The sequence below is a fragment of the Coffea arabica genome, chromosome 5c (genome assembly GCF_036785885.1).
Source record: "Coffea arabica cultivar ET-39 chromosome 5c, Coffea Arabica ET-39 HiFi, whole genome shotgun sequence".
NCBI classification, from domain to species: domain Eukaryota; kingdom Viridiplantae; phylum Streptophyta; class Magnoliopsida; order Gentianales; family Rubiaceae; genus Coffea; species Coffea arabica.
This window is the reverse complement of record NC_092319.1, coordinates 1,298,980-1,319,579: the sequence shown is the minus strand read 5'-3', so window position 1 is coordinate 1,319,579 and position 20,600 is coordinate 1,298,980. Positions and strand designations below refer to the sequence as shown.

Here is a 20,600-nt window from a genome sequence, read left to right as displayed (position 1 = left end):
TCCCAAGGAAAAATTTGGTTTTGACAACCTTCTTTTGAAAATCATAACTTGAATTCCATAACTCCAAAATTTTCAAATCGTATATTGTTGGAAAATAGACTTGATGAACTAAAACTCTCTAGAAGGCACTTTTCCAGATTCAAATCCGAAATTAGTCAAATCGTAGCTCCAAATCACTGTTCTAGTCAGAACAGAGCAAAACAATCTTGCATTTTCAGTAAACTTTGGAAATTTGGTAAAATTCATAGAAATAGAATCAGCCCTTGAAATTTATACCACTAAAATGCCTCCAAGTCTAGTTTCAAACACAACAAATGAACTCAATTTGAACCTTCCTACACCAAGATACAATAGTTTTAGGAAAGCTGATTTTTAGGACCTGGTTCACGGAATTTCAGCTTTGGAGCACTTGACACAGTTTGTAAATTAGGTCATAACTAAAGCTACACAAATCAAAATTTTGTATGGTTTGTGGCATTGAAAACTAGATTCAAAATTCTAAAATTCACTAGAAGAAACTATCTTAAAATTCATTTTGTAGGATGAGTGAAAATGAGCTACAAATTGCAACTATGCTTGTTTCTCGGATTGAAACAGTGAGGAAAATCAGTCAATTTTGCCGGTTCACTATGGCTCATAGAAAACGAAATAGTAGATGCATTTTATACCGTTGGAAAGCTCTCAGAGTCTAGTTTCTTATACCACAAACAACACTTGATTTTGACTCCTGGACGAAAAGTTATGGCCTATTAAGTGCACGCTGGTTTGGTATCTTGATCAGAAATTTTCCAGGTTTGCTTCCTCACTTTAATCCAACTTTAACTCAACCAAATGAAATGCTTTTTGGGAGATAATTTACACACATAAACACCAACACATAACAAGCATTTTGGTATCAAAATAACCATAAAATTCGAAATTAAAATGAAGGAAATAACCAGCATAATTTCAGACAGCATTCTCCCTTTTCTCTTCAACTTTTCTTTTCAACTTTCTCAACCAAAACCAAGTTACCATGAATCACCAAAACAACAACTAAACAAGGAATTCCTCAAGGCCACTACCTAAGAAGCCACCTCAAGACATCTACCTAGAGTCAAGGTTCATTGAACCCATCAACAACCCAAGCTTAACTTAGTTAAAACTAACTGAACTAACCATAAGTTGGAAGGAAAAATGAGGGTTTTGGAGTGTTACCTTTCTTCCAAGTGTGGGGTGCAAGACTACAAGGAAACAAGCTCTAAACCACCAAGCATCTTCCTCATCCAAGTCTCCTTTCAAGCTTGAGTGATGATCCAAGAAGATGAGCAAGATTGGAGTGAGTTTTTGGAGCAAAAATGGAAGAAGATGAAGCTGAAATTTTGGTAAGAAATGAGAAGGGATGGCCGGCCAAGAGGGGAGGGAAAAGAAAGGGTTTGGTAGCTTTTTGTGTGATGTGAGTTGATGAGAAAGATGACATGACATAAAGGTATCTTTGGTGCAAAAGTCAACAAATGAATAGTGGGACATTAGTGCTCCTAATTGAGCTTAATTCAATTCATTCACTTCTAATCTGTCAATTAACTTTTTTTAATCTGCTATTGATCACTCTTAATTCTTCAAGACCACTGCACTCTCGGACCGAATTTTGCCTAGAAAAATGTGTTTTCACTATTTCTCACTAAACGAGCAACAGAAAAATTAACTTTAAAAATAAATGTGTTAAAATATAAATTGAGGTAATGTACAATGTAATTGTAATTAAAATGGATGAAATAAATTAATTGGAGCAAATGAATAAATAAATAATTAAAAAAGTCAGTAAAATAAATACAACTAAGTAAAATAAAAATTCGGGTCCTCACATATAAACTTTAAAAAAACTATGAAATTGCCTAAAAATTGTGCTTAATTATTATATATTCTTACAATTGCTTATAAAGTTTGTCCAATTTTAGAAAAATTTCTTTTTTTTTAATATATCATACCCTGAGAATTTGGTATATTTTTTAAACTACTTATAATTTCATAAATAACAAAAAAATCTAATTCCAGTTGTGTTATTAGATGACGTTTGTTTTCAAATAACTATGTCTTTAGTAAAAGATAAAAATTAATAAAATTAAATAAACATACCCAAATGAGATCCAAAAGATATTACCAAACACACATATCATTACGACTCTTCTCTTTCCCCTCTCTGCCATTTCTCTTACCTTGTAATTGCATTCTTTTTGCTGCTCTCCCTTTCTTTTCACTACACTTCCCTTATCTCCAGTCTCACCTCTTATACCACAAGAATGACTTGTACACTTGCAGTGAATGAGGGATTTAATACAAAATTTAGAGCGTGGGATTGGACCTCATGATTGACGCGTTTTGTTCATTGCTTGCTTTTACTCTTTTACTTTTCTTGAACTTGTGTAGTTTCATTTTCAAATTTTATTTTTTTAAGCTTTTGGTACTAATGGATATTTAATTGAACTACGACGCTTTCATGCTTGATATCTCTATAGCTTTAGTAGAATGAAGATCAATGGTTCTTGAATATCATGCTCGTGAACCATCAATCACTTTATAGGTGAGTAGTACTTTCTACATCTCATTTTTTTATACATTGGGAACAATGTGTGTTTTAAATGTGGGGGGAAGGGGAGGGAGAAATTGAGATTATAGGAGAAGTTACTACACATAATATGCACAGATAGATAGGTATAGAATTTGATAAACATAATAAGTTAAAGGGTATAATTAATTATATACAGAATATTGAGCTTTTCTCCTTCTCTTTTACTGTTTTTTTCTCTTCCTTGATCTGTCTTAAAATTCTTTTCTACAACCCATGGTGCAAAATCTAGATGAATTAAGGTCAGGTTAGCACATTAGTGGTCTCCGGTGCAAAAGACAAGAAAAAAAATCACATTTTTTAGCACAAATGTTTGGATTGGCTGGTGAATGACGATTTTTGCAAGTGTACAAAATCATTCCCAGTAATAAATAGGCTAGAGCATTCCAGGGGTCGAGCTAACATGGACGAGTTAATTTTTTCTATTTTAATTATTATTCAAAAAAATAAAAGACAAACTCAAGAAATTTGTTATTCACTAACTAAGAATAAATTGAATAGTCAAGTCACAGAAAATAGATCGGACAAAAGCAATCGGTAAGAAACTAGGATTTGTTGAATTTTATTCCAAAACTTGAATTAATTATCCAATTATTTTCCTAATATATCAAGAACTTATTACATAAAACGACCTTAGATTATCTCCCAATATGTCTAAATCGTACTCAATCAAATCTCATATCTCTTTGGACATCACAAGTATTCAACTGAATCCTTTAGAAATTTAAGTGATTTGGATTACGGTGTACACACAAACCAGGTTCGAGTAGGATTCCCGATGACGTCACGTCAGGCCCAAAGTTCGGACCTAGACATGGTTCAAAACAGAATTTGCGAAGGCATCCGGTGCCATATTCACTGAGACAACTCCTCATTGTCATTTCCTTCCCGCCAAGTACGGCGACGGACTTCCTTCAATCTGTCAATCCGGTGCCCTTACCACTAGATACTCACAATTTAAAAGGTTAATTTAGCAGCTAGATACTCACAGGTCAAAATGTTATACTGTGTGCGTGAAATATGACAAGTGCTTATAAAAGATCAATTAATTTTCACAACGAAAATTTGAAGCCATGAATTGTTCTTTTATGCAAATATTTTTCTTGCATTCATAATGTATATATTAGTGATTTTTTGTGCACAACGTACATGAAGGATTTTTTTCTTTTGATGTTTATAAGAAGGATTTAGAATTTACATTTGACTAAGTAATTGTTGATCTGCACCAAAAATTAATTTTGTTGCAGGCTTGACATATACTAGTAGAATAATGTATATTCTAGCCTTCCCTGTTCCTTCCATGCAAGAAATTCGAGTTCGCTATGTATGTTTGTTTTTGTTTCAGAGAGTGAAATTTCTGAATTTTTACGGTTGAATTTTGTTTGTTTTTGTTTCAGAGAGTGTCTGATGCTGAATGGTAACTATTCTTCAAACTAAGTAATTAGAATGCGAATAAGTACTGTTTGGCACATGTTGAATTTGGCACCTACGATGAACTCTTCTATAAATGGTCCATCATTCGGCAGCCAAAATCACCACTGCAAAACAACTCAAAAAAATATTCAACATGGCTGCTAGTTTACGACCCCTCTTCTTAGCAATAATACCCCTGCTGATGATTTCATCCTTGATCAGGTCCTCAGAATGCCAAGGACTTGGGTTCTACTGGGCAAGTCCTGAGGATGGAAACCTGGCTGACATATGCAACGATCATACCAATGGTAGCTATGAATACGTGGCTATCGCCTGCCTAAATTTCGAGGGTAACCAAAAGAGCATCCCGCCTTACTGCACCTCCCTAGGTCCTGACATAGATATCTGCAAGGGCCTAGGCATCAAAGTATTTCTTTCCCTTGGTGGGAGGCCTGTACTTTCCCCTGATGATGCTCCGATTGTTGCAGCTTATATCTGTGACGAATTTTTGAATGATAGTTCAGGCCCTGGTCCTCTCGGTGCTACTGTAAATGGAACAGACTTCCATTTCGGAAGCGGAGCAAACAATAGTCTGGATGTTCTCGCCCAGGCACTCCGGGATAATTGCATACTTGACGACAAAAAGGTGTACTTATCTGCAGCACCACTTTGTAAAATTCCTGACTATTATCTTGACGCTGCTATCAACACTGGCGTCTTTGACTACGTGTGGGTGCAATTTTTCGGTGATCCTTCATGTGAATTCGTTCCAGGCGAGGTCTATCTTATCGCGCTTGCATGGTATTCTCATCTAGGCAAATATAATACTACATTATTCCTGGGATTAACTGGAGATTCTGCCGCCGAGGGTTTCATCCCATGTCCGAAACTTCGGGTGATTCTTTCCTGGCTGGAGAGGTTTCCCAAATTTGGAGGGATCATGATGCTTGAGGGCAAATACTATTGCCCTCCTTCCAGTGAAAAAATCCGGTCTTATGTTAACTCTGGTGTTCTGGCTTATGGTAAAAAGTCCATGAATAAGTTCCAAGCCATCTAATCATGACTAATTTCCTCTCGTTACCTGCTGAGAGATGAAATGCAATTCTGGTTGTTTGCCAGTTATGTATAACTATGGGTTATGAATTCCCAAAATAAATAAAATGTTGGATGATAAATATTGTGCTTTGCGTTGTCTTGCATGAACAACTCACAAACTACAGTATACTAGTTTGAACAACCATTTAGATTAGTTTCAAAGCGGATGAAATCAGAGCTTGTTAATTTTCTTATTAGACCAATTTTTCAATGGATTAAAGGTAATTTGATGATGATCCTTGCTTTTTCAAAACAAAGCACCTAATATTTATAGGCATGTTACGGTTGACAAAAGACCCAACCGCTAGTCCTAACTAAACGTCCACGAAATTAGGAACCGGCTAAGAACAAGGGCGGAGTTGGCTGGTAACTGCCAGCAACTCCCAGTAACTGCCGTCGACAGTTATCAACTTGTCCAACGTTCACCTTTGGCGCGCACAAGCAACCGCTGCACCATTCGGCGCGCTCCGTTTCCCACCATCGCAACGTTCCGCGCCCAGCTTGCCCCAACACTTGGCAATCTTAGGCACCGTGGTTCCTAACCCTTGGAACCACCCAAAACATCCTACCGAGCCATAGTCAATCCGTGGCCTTGGCCCCTAGCCCTTGGCCATGACTTGACTTAGTTACAGTTATCCCTCTATATAGATGTCTTAAGGGAAAACTTCCAACTGTTAGTAGAGGCACCCCTCTGTCCCCAACTAACCTAGAGGCCTCCGATGCCTCTAGAACTTTCCCCAACCCATACTTAGGCTAGGAAAACATCATCAAACATGGGTCCACTCGTTTCCAACAAGCTTCACCTTCGGCCTTCCACCTAGGCCATGGCTTGGCCGAACTTGGCCACGGCCGCGCGCGTTCCGTCTGGACCGCGCCCTAAGGGACTAACATAGATTATTACTCGTTTGATTCTAATTGAATAGTATTAATTTTGTTTTAGGGTTGTTATCACTTTACCCCCTTAACGTTTGGCGTCACTATCAATTTTCTTCTTAACGTTATTTTTTAGTCATTTTATCCTCAAAACTAACGATCAAACTTAAAGAAATTTATTAATTCCAGTGATAAGACATGTTTATTTTTAAAAATTATTATCACTTTACCACCATAAACTATAACCTTGTTATCAATTTACCCCCTAGAGTTATTTTTTAGGCAATTTATTCTACCATTAAACCAACTTACTAAGTTAAAAAACTTTAGAAGATAGTACTCTCTTTTTTGTATAATAAAAACAATAAAAAATAAGAGTGGCTCTTCTCATTTTTAGTATCAAGAAAAAAAAAGTCAAAACATTAATCTCTTTCTTCTTGACAATCTTATTAACATTGGAAAAAATAGAAAAACATGGGAGGGAGAGAGAGAGCTCAATTCTTTGTATTTTAATACAAACAAGAAAAAATTCAATGTTTTTATTATTTTAAAACTACTTTACTTTTCTATTTATTACCTAATTCCAATCATAATCCCAAGGATATTAACGTAATACAATAATATTATATTTTTTCTTATTTTCTTTCTTTGCAAAATCTAATTTTTTGTCTCCTTCTGTCCTATTTCCTTTTCTTTTCCAAGTATTAATAAGTCTGAAAAAATTTGAGAAAACCCTTTTATTTTTATTTTTTTGGAATCTTAGAATGAAAAAAAGGAAGAATAATTATTCCAAATTTTTATTTTAATTATATTTTAAAAAAGGTAAATACATTTAAACATTTTTTAACATACTTTTTAGATAAAGGATAAGTAAAATATCTAGAAGAGAGTAAAGTGATTATATCACTATAATTTAAAGGAATAAAGTAATAATAACAATGTAGTAATGCTATAAAATAAAAGAGTATTTTTGTAAAAAATTTACTAACATGCTGAGTTGAATTACCTATGGGGTGAAGTGACTAAAAGATAACATTAAGGGGTAAATTGATAATAATGATATAGTTTAAAAGGGTAAAGTGATAATAACCCTTTTGTTTTATGTGTTGTCGAGATTTTTTTATTTTTATAAAAGATCATAAATTCATTAAAATCTGCACTAATGACACAAGTTAGATATCAAAGAATAGGTTTGAAGAATAGATACTACATATCTTAAGAATAGAAGAATAAATAAAAATTACATTATGAAGCTTCAAATTTAAAAAAATGAGATAAACTTTTTTCGGCTCCATGAACATCTGTGTATGCTTCCAACCGTCAAATCTGTTGATTAATTGTTTAAAGTCCAAATATCGTGATAAGATTTGTTGAATAGATCCAAGAAATTGCAGATCTGATAATCAAAATTTGAAAAAACTTAAATCGAGAAATTGTCATTTCTTTCTTTCATCTCTTTCTTCTTCTTCTGTAGTTTTCCTAAGAGATAATTTCAGAAACCTCCCTTGAGGTCTTTGACAACATCTCCTAGCACGCCTAAACTTTAAAAAATATCACTTGCCTCCCTTATTTTCTCGATTTTCGAGATATTGAGACTTTTCGAAACATTGTATTGGTTTGAAACGAACGTACATTCTTCCTTGTTTGGCAGGGAGTTTGTAAGTATTTATGAATGAATGTTAATTGTTATGTCTTCAGGCGCTCAAGAGGATCTTGAAGAGAGTCCCGGAGCCGATCATTAAAGATCTTTTGCACTTACTCCCTTATTTTGATTTGGTGAGTATCAAGTGCATGAATTGTTGCTAAGTACTTGACTTGCTTCTTATCCGTTATGTGAAATTTGGAATTTTAGAGACGACAGTGTACTTTACCGCACTCGTTCTTTTTCAAATGAAATTATATTTGAATTTTGCTATGTGAATCCATATTTGACATGTGCGAAGTAATGTGGATATGATTCGTATTTGTGATTCGTATATGTGATTCGTATTTGTGATTCATATTTGGAATCGTCAATTAGAGCACTACTCTTCGACTTATATTCGTATTCGTATTCGTATTCGGGGGACACCCAAACTCATTGGCTAATTCTGCGAATCGAGCCAGCATGAGCTTAGTCGAGGAGCTTAATAAACCATGAGATATTCGTAAATCTTGATCTATTGGAGAGATCTTGCTTGGCATACTCATGTAGTATTGCCATGATATATTCGAGTAATATCAAAACCTTGATGAGCGGGCCCGGTGAGGGGATGTAACGGTGATGGGATTCGAAAAAAGTGGTATTTCTACGGAGTTGATACTTATGTGGTTGATGGAGTGTCAACATGGAATTTGATCAAGACCTTGACTCGACTACGTGGAATTGAGCTCCTGAGAGCTACAGTATCCTTGAATTGTTTATGCTTACTTTTCCTACTTGAAATGTTAATTACTCGAATTTTACAGCTTCACTTACTGTATAATTGTTGTGGTTACTTAGACTACGTGCTTGCATGTGTGTTTCTTGGTCTCACGAGCATTCGCTCACCCCGTTAGATTTATTTTCCTTAACAGGAGTCGAAATAGAAAGAATTGGAGAAGCCGACTTGAGGCACTTTTGATTAGGGTTTTCGAATGTATTCAAGTAGACACATTTTTTAGGTTGTATTTTTTGGGAAAGTAAGTGTATTTTGAACTTATGATGTAAGATCAAATATTCATGTATGGAAATGACTTCTTGTCTTTATTCTAACTTTCATTGTTAGTATTATACGTTAGGTTTGAACTAGAATTGTACCAAATCCTGACGAGAGTTAGGCAGGCGTCCCACCGATACCCTTGGGTTCACCCTTGGGAAAAGTGGGAGCGTCACAAAAACAACATTTTCATTTTTAATTGTAGTTGTCTAACTACTAAAGGAGTTAGAAAATCACTGATAATTGACAATTATTCTTGTGAGATCGTCACCTAATATACCATATATTCAATAGACAATCTGTGTACTTATAGAAAATGGAGTATTTAGGTTTATAAAATTTGAAACATGAGATTAAACCTTGTCAGCCTTCTAACAGGTTTAGTGTCTTTGGACAAAATCCAAGATGGTAGATTTCTCATCTTCTCCAACCAATGCAACACTACTTTTTGTTGGTATTTTCAAGTGGAACTCTTTCAAAAGTATGTGCACTAGATCAGATGGATAAACAAAATTGACATGTTTAAATTCAAGCTCTCCAGCAACATCTATGTGATCTGCCATTTCACTTCTATTTTATGTTGGAGAAAGTAGTCCAGAACTCAATTCACTATATTTACAGTACCTTAAAAAAGGTTAAAAAGAACAAAAATCAACTAATAGCTTTATCTTTGAAATAAGATGCATGAGATACTCTTCTCTATATGGGATTAATCATCTAAGAGAATTCAAGCCACGATAGCTTCCTTGGATCAATCTTCAAAACTAATATAACTTCCCAATTTTTTTCTGACATAATGGATAACTTGGTCATACCTACAATACATAGGGGACAGACTTGCCTCTTTTTCTAATATATTGTCCTAAGATTATTGCAAGAGTGAAGTATCCTTGTGAGGTACAAAGAAAGCATAGCATAATAAGGACACGTGGGATAAGCTCCATTCCATTCATATATGTGAAGTTTACGCCATGTACCTAGGCTCTTCTTATCCTCTTATAGTTTATCTTTTTAAGTTAAATTATGAAATAACTCTTTTTCCTACAAACTTTATCTTTCTTTTAGGGATTGGTATGGATGAGATGGGATTCAACCAATTTGTATCATCAAGAATTGTTTAATTAATGTTCTAGACAACATAGAATATATATGCTTTTTAAATTTATAGTTATCATGCCACACTTTGTTGATTATGACTTAAGATAGTACGATAAACATTTAGGGATGAAAATTTTGAAAAAAACAAGTTTATTACATATGGATTTATCTTGCTTCTTTAAAGGAAAATACCATATGCGCTTCCTCAATATATCTTTTTAGAATTCTGACCTGTGCTATGTACAGGTTAACATTCAAATCAAAATAGTAAAATTATTTTTGTTAAATAAAAGGTATTTGGAATGAAAAAGCTGAAAGTTCAAGATGGTGTCAATTTCTATTGAAATGTATTATTTTAAAAAAAGCAAAGGAAAAAGAATCCCCACTCTTAATGTGATGCCCCTACCTCTCCTTAGGGTATCAGCGGGACGCCTGCCCAACTCTCGTTAGGACTCACGCACTCATTCTAGCTTGAAAAGAACCACAAGTCAACTATTGACTTAGAATAACGGAATACTTCGAATATACAAACCACAACTTCTAAACTAGCATATACAATTACAATTCAAAATCCCCAAGTATAATAAAATTTATACTTCCAAAGTCTCTAATATCATACAAAAGGTATACTAGTTTAACTAAAAGTCGATAGTCTAGAATCTCCAACTTTCACCTCCAAAGCTTGTTAAGAAAAACAAACTTAAAGGAATGAGCTAACGCTCAGTGAGACCAAGAAAATTAAGCAAGCAAGCAAGTAGTGCAAATTAGTCAAATAGCATATTTGAAAGCAACTTTAACATGAACTTTCATTTAACTGCACAAGTAGGAAATAAACACACATGGAAGGATACAGGAGCTCTCAGGAGCTATTTCCACATTTCGACCGATTCAAGCCAATTGGGGTTGACTCTCCGTCAACTTAAGTAGTACATGACCGTAGTGCTTCACTTACTTCCTCCATCCAACATAACACCCACTCGGATCCGGAACCAAACATTCATGTTGTGGCGATACTATTCGAGTATGCCAAGCGAGATTTCAAAAGATCAATATCATTTCCCAAGGTTCACCAAACTTCTCGACCAAGTCCTTGCCGGCTCGAGTTACGAGATTAGCCAATGGGCTGGGGCTTTCCCACAAGTATAATTGGTCGATGAGACAATGCTCCAATCGACTTAGAATTGTTCATAGCTCTGAGTGGGTATGAGAGGCACCTCCCACCCGAATAGGCTGTGGTACATGATGCTGCTCAGAGAATCGATCACAGCATTGAGTCAGTATGAGAGGCACCTTTCACCCGAATACCGAGGAACCTCCCACCCGAATAGGGAGCGGTACATGCTGCCGCTCAGAGAATCGTTCATAGTACTGAGTCGGTATGAGAGGCACCTCCTACCCGAATAGGGTGTGGTACAAGCTATCGCTCAGTGCTCACGAGTTAAAACATGTTCGAGTACAAGTGCAAGTCATAAACATTCATGTAACAAGTATCATTTAATCAAGAGAGAAAGAGAGGACAAGGGTGGTAAAGTACATCCTCACCTCGGCAAACTCACGAATCATATAGCACTTGTACCAAATATCATTTCAATCATAGTAACATTGAACATGCACTTGATACTCATCAAAAGTTAAGGGCAAGGCAATAACAAAAGCAAGAGGTCAGACAAGCTCTTCGGCGTCCATGAGACCACATGAGAAATGCAAAATCACTATTACCTAGGTACTCGACCAAGGCTAATAACAAAAATATCCTTTTGCTACCCATGCTCGAAAACCACATGTTCAAGTCGAAGTAAAAGAGACTTTCTCTCTTAATCATTGAAATAATACACAAGGAGAACTCAAAAGTCGCTTTCGAGTCAAGTCGTGGAAAGAAATCTCAATTCCAAAGAGGAAAGTAACATACTTAATTTTGGCACGAAAATCGAGAAAAGGAAAGATGGTTTTCATATCTTAAAACTTCTAATCCTATGCCCGAGTTTTAGAATATAAAGGAGCGTTCACGTTTTCGAAACTTATGGAGTCAAACTCCATTAAAACACTAATCATTTTCATAGTAAATGTTGAAGTTAAAGTTCCAAGTTTACAATATGAAGCTAGTGAAATCCTTCAAGAAGTACTCTAGATAAAGCGCTCCATTTTATGGTTCATTTTCATGAAAACCAAGGGTATAAGATTAGGGGTTGAAATCCATTTCCCAAGTATGAAATAAGATGTAAATAACCAAAAAAGTTGTGCTTGTAACCTTGAAAATGTTTCCAATTGACTTTGGAGTTTTGTCATTTCCCAAGGAAAAATTCGGTTTTGACAACCTTCTTTTGAAAATCATAACTTGAATTCCATAACTCCAAAATTTTCAAATCGTATATCGTAGGAAAATAGACTTGATGAACTAAAACTCTCTAGAAGACACTTTTCCAGATTCAAATCCGAAATTAGTCAAATCGTAGCTCCAAATCACTGTTCTAGTCAGAACAGAGCAAAACAGTCTTGCATTTTCAGTAAACTTTGGAAATTTGGTAAAATTCATAGAAATAGAATCAGCCCTTGAAATTTATACCACTGAAATACCTCCAAGTCTAGTTTCAAACACAACAAATGAACTCAATTTGAACCTTCCTACACCAAGATACAATAGTTTTAGGAAAGCTGATTTTTAGGACCTGGTTCACGGGATTTCAGTTTTGGAGCACTTGACATAGTTTGTAAATAACTAAAGCTACACAAATCAAAATTTTGTATGGTTTGTGGCATTGACAACTAGATTCAAAATGCTAAAATTCACTAGAAGAAACTATCTTAAAATTCGTTTTGTAGGATGAGTGAAAATACGCTACAAACTGCAGCTATGCTTGTTTCTCGGATTGAAACAGTGAGGAAAATCAGTTGGAAAACAAACTAGTAGGTGCATTTTATACCGTTGGAAAGCTCTTGGAGTCTAGTTTCTTATACCACAAACAACACTTGATTTTGACTCCTGGACAAAAAGTTATGGCCTATTGAGTACACGCTGGTTTGGTATCTTGATCAGAAATTTTCCAGGTTTGCTTCCTCACTTTAATCCAACTTTAACTCAACCAAATGAAATGATTTTTGGGAGATAATTTTCACACATAAACACCAACACATAACAACATTTTGGTATCAAAATAACCACAAAATTCGAAATTAAAATGAAGGAAATAACCAGCATAATTTCGGACAGCATTCTCCCTTTTCTCTTCAACTTTTCTTTTCAACTTTCTCAACCAAAACCAAGTTACCATAAATCACCAAAACAACAGATAAACAAGGAATTCCTCAAGGCCACTACCTAAGAAGCCACCTCAAGACATCTACCTAGAGTCAAGGTTCATTGAACCCATCAACAACCCAAGCTTAACTTAGTTAAAACTAACTAAACTAACCATAAGTTGGAAGGAAAAATGAGGGTTTTGGAGTGTTACCTTTCTTCCAAGTGTAGGGTGCAAGACTACAAGGAAACAAGCTCTAAACCACCAAGCATCTTCCTCCTCCAAGTCTCCTTTCAAGCTTGAGTGATAATCCAAGAAGATAAGCAAGATTGGAGTGAGTTTTTGGAGCAAAAATGGAAGAAGATGAAGCTGAAATTTTGGTAAGAAATGAGAAGGGATGCCCGGCCAAGAGGGGAAGGAAAAGAAAGGGTTTGATAGCTTTTTATGTGATGTGAGTTGATGAGAAAGATGACATGACATAAAGGTATCTTTGGTGAAAAAGTCAACAAATGAATAGTGGGCCATTAGTGCTCCTAATTGAGCTTAATTCAATTCATTCACCTCTAATCTCTCAATTAACTTTTTTTAGTTTACTATTGATTACCCTTAATTCTCCAAGACCACTGCACTCTCGGACTGAATTTTGCCTAGAAAAATGTGTTTTCACTATTTCTCACTAAACGAGTAACAGAAAAATTAACTTTAAAAATAAATGTGTTAAAATATAAATTGAGGTAATGTACAATGTAATTGTAATTAAAATAGATGAAATAAATTAATTGGAGCAAATGAATAAATAAATAATTAAATAAGTCAATAAAATAAATAAAAGTAAGTAAAATAAAAATTCGGGTCCTCACAAATAAACTTTAAAAAAACTATGAAATTGCCTAAAAATTGTGCTTAATTATTATATATTCTTACAATTGCTTATAAAAGTTTGTCCAATTTTAGAAAAATTTCTTTTTTTTAATATATCATACCCTGAGAATTTGGTATATTTTTTAAACTACTTATAATTTCATAAATAACAAAAAAATCTAATTCCAGTTGTGTTATTAGATGACGTTTGTTTTCAAATAACTATGTCTTTAGTAAAAGATAAAAATTAATAAAATTAAATAAAAATACCCAAATGAGATCCAAAAGATATTACCAAACACACATATCATTACGACTCTTCTCTTTCCCCTCTCTGCCATTTCTCTTACCTTGTAATTGCATTCTTTTTGCTACTCTCCCTTTCTTTTCACTACACTTCCCTCATCTCCAGTCTCACCTCTTATACCACAAGAATGACTTGTACATTTGCAGTGAATGAGGGATTTAATACAAAATTTAGAGCGTGGGATTGGACCTCATCATTGACGCGTTTTGTTCATTGCTTGCTTTTACTCTTTTACTTTTCTTGAACTTGTGTAGTTTCATTTTCAAATTTTAATTTTTTAAGCTTTTGGTACTAATGGACATTTAATTGAACTACGACGCTTTCATGCTTGATATCTCTATAGCTTTAGTAGAATGTAGATCAATGGTTCTTGAATATCATGCTCGTGAACCATCAATCACTTTATAGGTGAGTAGTACTTTCTACATCTCATTTTTTTATACATTGGGAATAATGTGTGTTTTAAATGTGGGGGGAGGGGGAGCGAGAAATTGAGATTATACATGTTTTGTAGTGATTGATTTTTGTAGGAATTGCTTGGACTTGAAAATATTTCCTATGCTTTGAATTGTTTCAAAATTGGGTTTACTAGCAAGGAGTTTCGTCTAATTGTTAGGAAAACTCTGTCGAAATTTTTTCAAAAACTTGTCCAAAATTGTATAATTGCCCAAAAGTTTTAAATTTTTTCAGTTTGGTACAAAGGCAATAAGTTCCAAAGCCATTAGAATTCAAATTCTCCTATTTGTTGAATTAAGTACATGTGCCTTGAAAAATTCATTCCTCAATTAACTTGAAAATAGTTATTATGTAATTAGGAGTGTTTGCTTATTAGAAAAGTATATCTTGTAAAGTGGAGGAAATTATGCCTAAAACTTTCACATATTTATTTAAATTTCCTGTCTTTACTTGATTTTACAAAGTCTAGTGATAAACTTGGTCAATAAATGCAATACTTTGTCTACGATTAATTCTCTATGAATTTACAAAGATTGAATATGTCTTTGAATTAAGAGAGCAAAAAGAAAAGAGAAAAAAAGAAAGAAAGAGAGAACAAGAAGAAAAGAAAAAAATGACTAAAGGTTATAGTTCTACTCCAATAGTTTACGTGTTTAGTAATCGGGAGTTTTCATCTAAAAATATCGACTTTCGTAAAATAGTACTTGAATTAAGAGTAGATGAAGCAACTCGAGTATGTGATGCATCGAGTAATTGGGAATTTTCATTTAAAAATGTCGATTTTCGTATTAAAAGTGAATTTCACAAATTCAATGATTATTTAATAGATCCCTCTTTAGTGAAAAATTGAGCCCAACAAAAAGATGATCATAGGTTAAGAAGCATTTCATTGACCTTGTGAGCTACTTGTTTGTTAACTTAGGTGAGGATGAGAAATTGAGATGATATATTCAAATTATGGTATAATATTCTCTCCTTTGCTTGATATTATAAGTGCTTGGGATGCAATAAAAATTGCATAATGGTTGTTTATTTGGTTTTGAAGAATTGAAATTGAAATGCACACATATGTTATTTTAAACCTTTGGATCATTACTTTGGATTGTAGTTCTTATTGCTTAAGAATAAGCAATGATTCAAGTGTGGAGGAGTTTGATAAGTGTTTATTTTATGTATTTTTGTGTGATTCAATATGTATGTTTTAGTGTGTTTCTAGTTAATTTAGAATTAAATGTTTAGATTTCTAATCAAAAGTTGCATATGAGAAAATTGAATTTTTATGGCGTAAAGTGGTGAAACATCATATTTTTGTAGGTTTTAACGTTTCAATTATCAAATGGAGTTAAACACGGAGTATTTATATGATTCTTGAAGTTGATTTCAAGTGGCTATAAGTGGAAATGATGATACAGTCACTACAAGAAAATTGCGTTTCTGTGACAGGCGAAAGTCGTCACTAAAAATTCAGAAGTCGTCACAAAAAAATTCAGTGACGACTTTTATTGCTGTCACAGAGCTGTCACTAGTTCTATGTCACAAAAGGGGGTCCATGTGACGACTGTTGAAAGTCGTCACAAACGATTTCGTTTTTGTGATGATTCTTGTCGTCACTCATTGTTGTACATTGTGTGACGACTTTTATTGTCACTAAACTGGCTAAATTCTTGTCATAGTCAACCCTTGGAGTTGTCACATTATGCTTCCGTTCAGTGACGACTTTTGTTGTCATTGTTTTCCATCCATAAAAAGTGACGACTGTGTAGTGTCACTAGTAAAACTTGTTGGCAGTGACAACTTTTTATTGTCATTTATTTTTTTGTAAAAAGCAATAAGCTAATGTTAATTACGCAACATAGCTGCCAACATAGCTGCAAAACGTTCATTGAGTAGCAAGGAGAAAAAAAAAAGCCAACATACGAAAAGAAAACCAACATTCATTTCCAATAGAAGATCAACCCAAATACATATATATATAAATGTTGCCTCAAATGAGTCATAAACCATGCACCATCCAAAATAAGCCATTCAGTTACAATACTAGTGATTTCCCATCCACAATAGAGAGTAGTAAAGTTCTATACAAAAATATGAGCACGATTCCCATCTAGAACAAAACATGAGCACAATAGGCCTTGTAGTCTTCAATTCAAAAACCATCTTCACAGCAATGACTGGCTTCTTCTTCTTGGGAATCGTGTTAGAACCTACACGTTACCAAAATTGAAGCAATGAGCACTGGTGTTAAAACTGGAACTACACTTCTAGATAGGCACCATATTATAAAAACTAATGTCCATAATTTGAAATTATAGCAATCTAAGAAATGAGATCAGCTGAGACAGCGGAGTACAGGGTTATCCATAAGCAACAGTTGCTGCACATTTAGAAATAGAAAGCTTTTTGCAAACTCATAAGGGCAGAGGCAGGAGGTGTTGCACACGAGAGGGAAATGAAGAACATTAAAAGCATAAGCCAGAATTATAATTGATCAAGTTGACAAAAATGGTGTGCATATCGCTGTATACATAAGAGAAAAATCCTTTATAGAACCCAAGAAGATCAAATTTCGGCTGCTTCTAAATCTTCAATTTCACTCAAAATGGCCGCTTCTAACTTTTTCACCCTAAAAGGCATAATTAAACGCCCCCCGGGCGGCCAGGGGGGGGTTTAAAGGAAAGGTACATCCAAAATTCCCATACACCTACCTCACATACAAAGCATACATTCACTCATTTAGGGTGGCATCACCCTGTAATAGTACCCGTATATGAGCTTAAAGCCTTTTCCTTTTATCTCCAATTAGGGTACAATCAGAATCTATACGAGAAACAGCACACACTGTGCTTTAAAAACACATGGACATGCAAATACAAACAAATGAACCACACAATTTGATGAATGCAAACACATAAACAACATAATCCAGTTATGAAAAGCATGGCTTTGCTCACTGCCTCTTCCTAGAATTCACTTCCCAATGGTTATACATGTCATTGACACTACCGTCAACATCCACTTACAAGCAAACACTTGGAGACTGTAACTTAGGATAATTGCTCCAAAAAAACATGCTACAAAGATATTGGAACTAATTCACAGCCTGAATTGCTATTATGAAGAGATAAATACACATTACTAAATATAAAAATACATTTGAAAAAGACCTTTTTTTGGACAGGTTGTGGAATTCCTTATGTTTAATAAGCAGAGAAAAAGTTAATAACAAGGAGAGGATAACTGCATTCTAGATTAACAATAAAGCTGAACATATACGACAGAAAGAATTATATACCAGGTCTATTAATTAATGTGACACCATTGCATTCAAATTACCAAAAATAGCACAGGATCATATTTATTACCCAGATTTTGCTGGCTTTATTTGTAGAATTATAACCAGAGATTGCATCCAATAAGAGTTAATGAAAGAATAACAACCTTTTCCAGACAAAAGAGATGTGGCCAATATTCAAATGAAACATTTCAAGAAAAATTCTAGCTGACAACATCATCATAGCCAAAATGAGACGGTCTACCTGCAATCGCTACACAAAGACACCCTAAACTAAATATCCATACATGCCTCAACTATCCAGAGGTGTTCGACGGATACACACTTCCAAGTAATGTGACACTTTTGTTTCTTGGGGTTTTACTTATTCAAAGACCAGAAATAAAGGCAGACATACACATTTTATTGCCTGCCCCTTTCTGCTGAAACAGCAGGGCCAATTAATGGGGTAGGAACCGAAAACGAAAAGGAGAACTTAGATCCCAATATGTTAATGCCAGGGAGTCCGGGAATCGACATTGTTGACTTGCACATTTCTTTAGGCAAATGCTAAACAGTAAACACACAGAAGCCACAAACTCTTACCAGTCCACTTCTCCAAAGTCCAAACCATTCCTTGCATCCACATTGCACTGGCTTTTAACAAAAAGACTTGGAAGAGGTGAAAGAAAAACATAAAAACTTTCGTGACTTCATCATATGCATTTATGCTTGTGCACCTCCATTCATTGTATTGTAACTACCCAAAATAAATGAAGTAACTAAACACAAGCATTTTTTGTCACTAGTATTGATTCGCATTCTACAGGTGGGACAAAGATTAAGGTGATAGAAACATAAAGACCAAAAGATAAAACATAAATGAGAAAAATAAGAAAGTACTAGAAACTTTAGAGTTGAGATTATGCTGTAACATTTTTTTTATGTGATATATGATAGATAAAAAGATAATTAAAAAAATAAAAAATTAATTAAGAAGAATACATGTGATGAAACGTAAAATTTAAATTTAAAAAAAAAAAAAAAAACAGGACCTATCCAAACATAGTCAATTGTTGAGCATTTCAACGAACAACTTCACATGATACCATACTACTATTAGTAAATAGGACTTGTATTTTTTTCCCCCTCTCATAACATCAATTCGGACTCAAACATAGGGCAGCATAAAAACAGAAAAAGTGCAAAAACCAGCACGTCAGAGCCTCTCAAGACTCTGTTTTCTACCATGAAAAATTAGCTATCATGTTCGGACAAACACTGAACTAGCCGAATGTTCCTTTTTCTCACACGCAAAACGCAAGCAAAATCATCTTCAAGTAGAACTCTCAACTGGGCATTTCATCGAACAGGTCAGGGGTATAAAGAATTTCGCCAATCCTTTGCTCAATTTGAAGTTAATCAGCCCCAAAATTTACAGCATCCCAATCAAATTTCTCACACACAACAGAAATTATAGCCCCACATGAATACATAGACGTCAGAAAAGGATAAAAGTTTTACTAAAAAGAAGAAAGGAAGAGAAAATCAGGTCAATACCTCTCATTTTCACCCATCCGCTAACAAAATTAAAGAGAGGAATGGAGAAAGGGAACCTTACCAAGCTTTTGCGGTGAGGACTTGCAGGTGGTGGTGGTGGATTCTGGTGGCAGCAGCGGCAACAGCAACTCCTTGCTGATTCCTTCGATTCTTGGTTTTCCTTTGCTCTGTTTTCTTGTCGAAGCTCTTCCCTTTTTCCACCCCTCTTTTTTCAATTTTTCTTCCGTCTACTCTCTGGCTCTCTCTCTCTCTTTTTGCTCTGTTTTCTTTTTCCTTTCTCCAAACCTCCTCCCTTTTTCCGTTCAGCCGAAGACCTCCTCTCCTTTTTCTCTTTCATCCAACCAAATTAATGCAGTCAAAATATGTTCGCATTTCATAGCTCCTCAAAGAAAGCCGGTTCTGACCATCCCTAACACTGTTAATACTCCAGATCGCAAGTGTTTCGGATGCGATTTGGCCAAGAGTATTATCTTCCCCACTGCTAATTAACAATCTAATTCATAAATTAGTCTTTACAATAGAAGGTTGAGCAGCTTTTGAAAGCAAAAAAAAAAAAAAACACATACCGCACAATTAGCTGAAAAGGGGGTCGGAGAAAAGTCTAAACTAAAGTCGCGGAACGAGGAGGGAGCTTGGAAGTGTTCTGACTTCGCTTCTTCGGCGAGCTTGACCTGAAGATTGGCACTCGTCAATGGTGCTTTAGAGGAGCATTTTGCGGAAGCAGAAGGTGTTAGAGGTACAGAGTTTTTCGGTGTTCACCATAGGAAGGAAAGACTGAGAATGAAATTTGTCTAAGTGTTGGAAGAGAGAAGCGGCGAGACTTTTGTTTGTCTGTGAACAACCAAAAACGACGTCGTTTTGTAGAGATTTCAGCCACAAGCTTCGCGCCTCTTTCAGATTTCAGACTGGCGCTCTTTTTTTTTTGCATCTAAACACGTCTTTGACATTCCAGGATTCACGCCTTTAGCTTCATACATCTTTTTTCTTTTTTTTTTCCCTGGTAAAATTTTTTTTTTCAGGTTTCTTTTTTCATACTTAATCTCTTTTTTTTTTCTTAATCTCATCTATAAATATCAAATAAATTATTTGATATTGGTTTCTTTTTTGTGCATGTATATATATGTGTGCTTGTTTGTGTCTATATACA

General features: G+C 34.8%; 1 protein-coding gene and 1 long non-coding RNA gene across 3 annotated transcripts; one reads left to right on the top strand and one right to left on the bottom strand.

Annotated features, from left to right (window-relative positions):
- Positions 1-1,337: 1,337 nt before the first annotated feature.
- LOC113690652 (acidic endochitinase-like) lies at positions 1,338-5,075 on the top strand. The gene is made up of 3 exons (XM_072050661.1): positions 1,338-1,364; positions 4,003-4,022; positions 4,241-5,075. Exons 1-3 carry the CDS (start codon positions 1,338-1,340, stop codon positions 5,073-5,075), a joined length of 882 nt encoding a protein of 293 aa, XP_071906762.1.
- An 11,498-nt stretch (positions 5,076-16,573) lies between these two features.
- On the bottom strand, positions 16,574-20,258 carry LOC140007607 (uncharacterized). 2 transcript variants are annotated; one of them, XR_011814892.1, is made up of 3 exons: positions 20,020-20,258; positions 19,515-19,946; positions 16,574-16,826 (listed from the first exon to the last, which is right to left on the bottom strand). It is a non-coding gene; the product is annotated as an uncharacterized lncRNA (long non-coding RNA). The 2 variants fall into 2 exon arrangements; XR_011814891.1 differs by having other exon boundaries at positions 19,515-19,931; positions 20,020-20,257.
- Between the last annotated feature and the right edge of the window lie 342 nt (positions 20,259-20,600).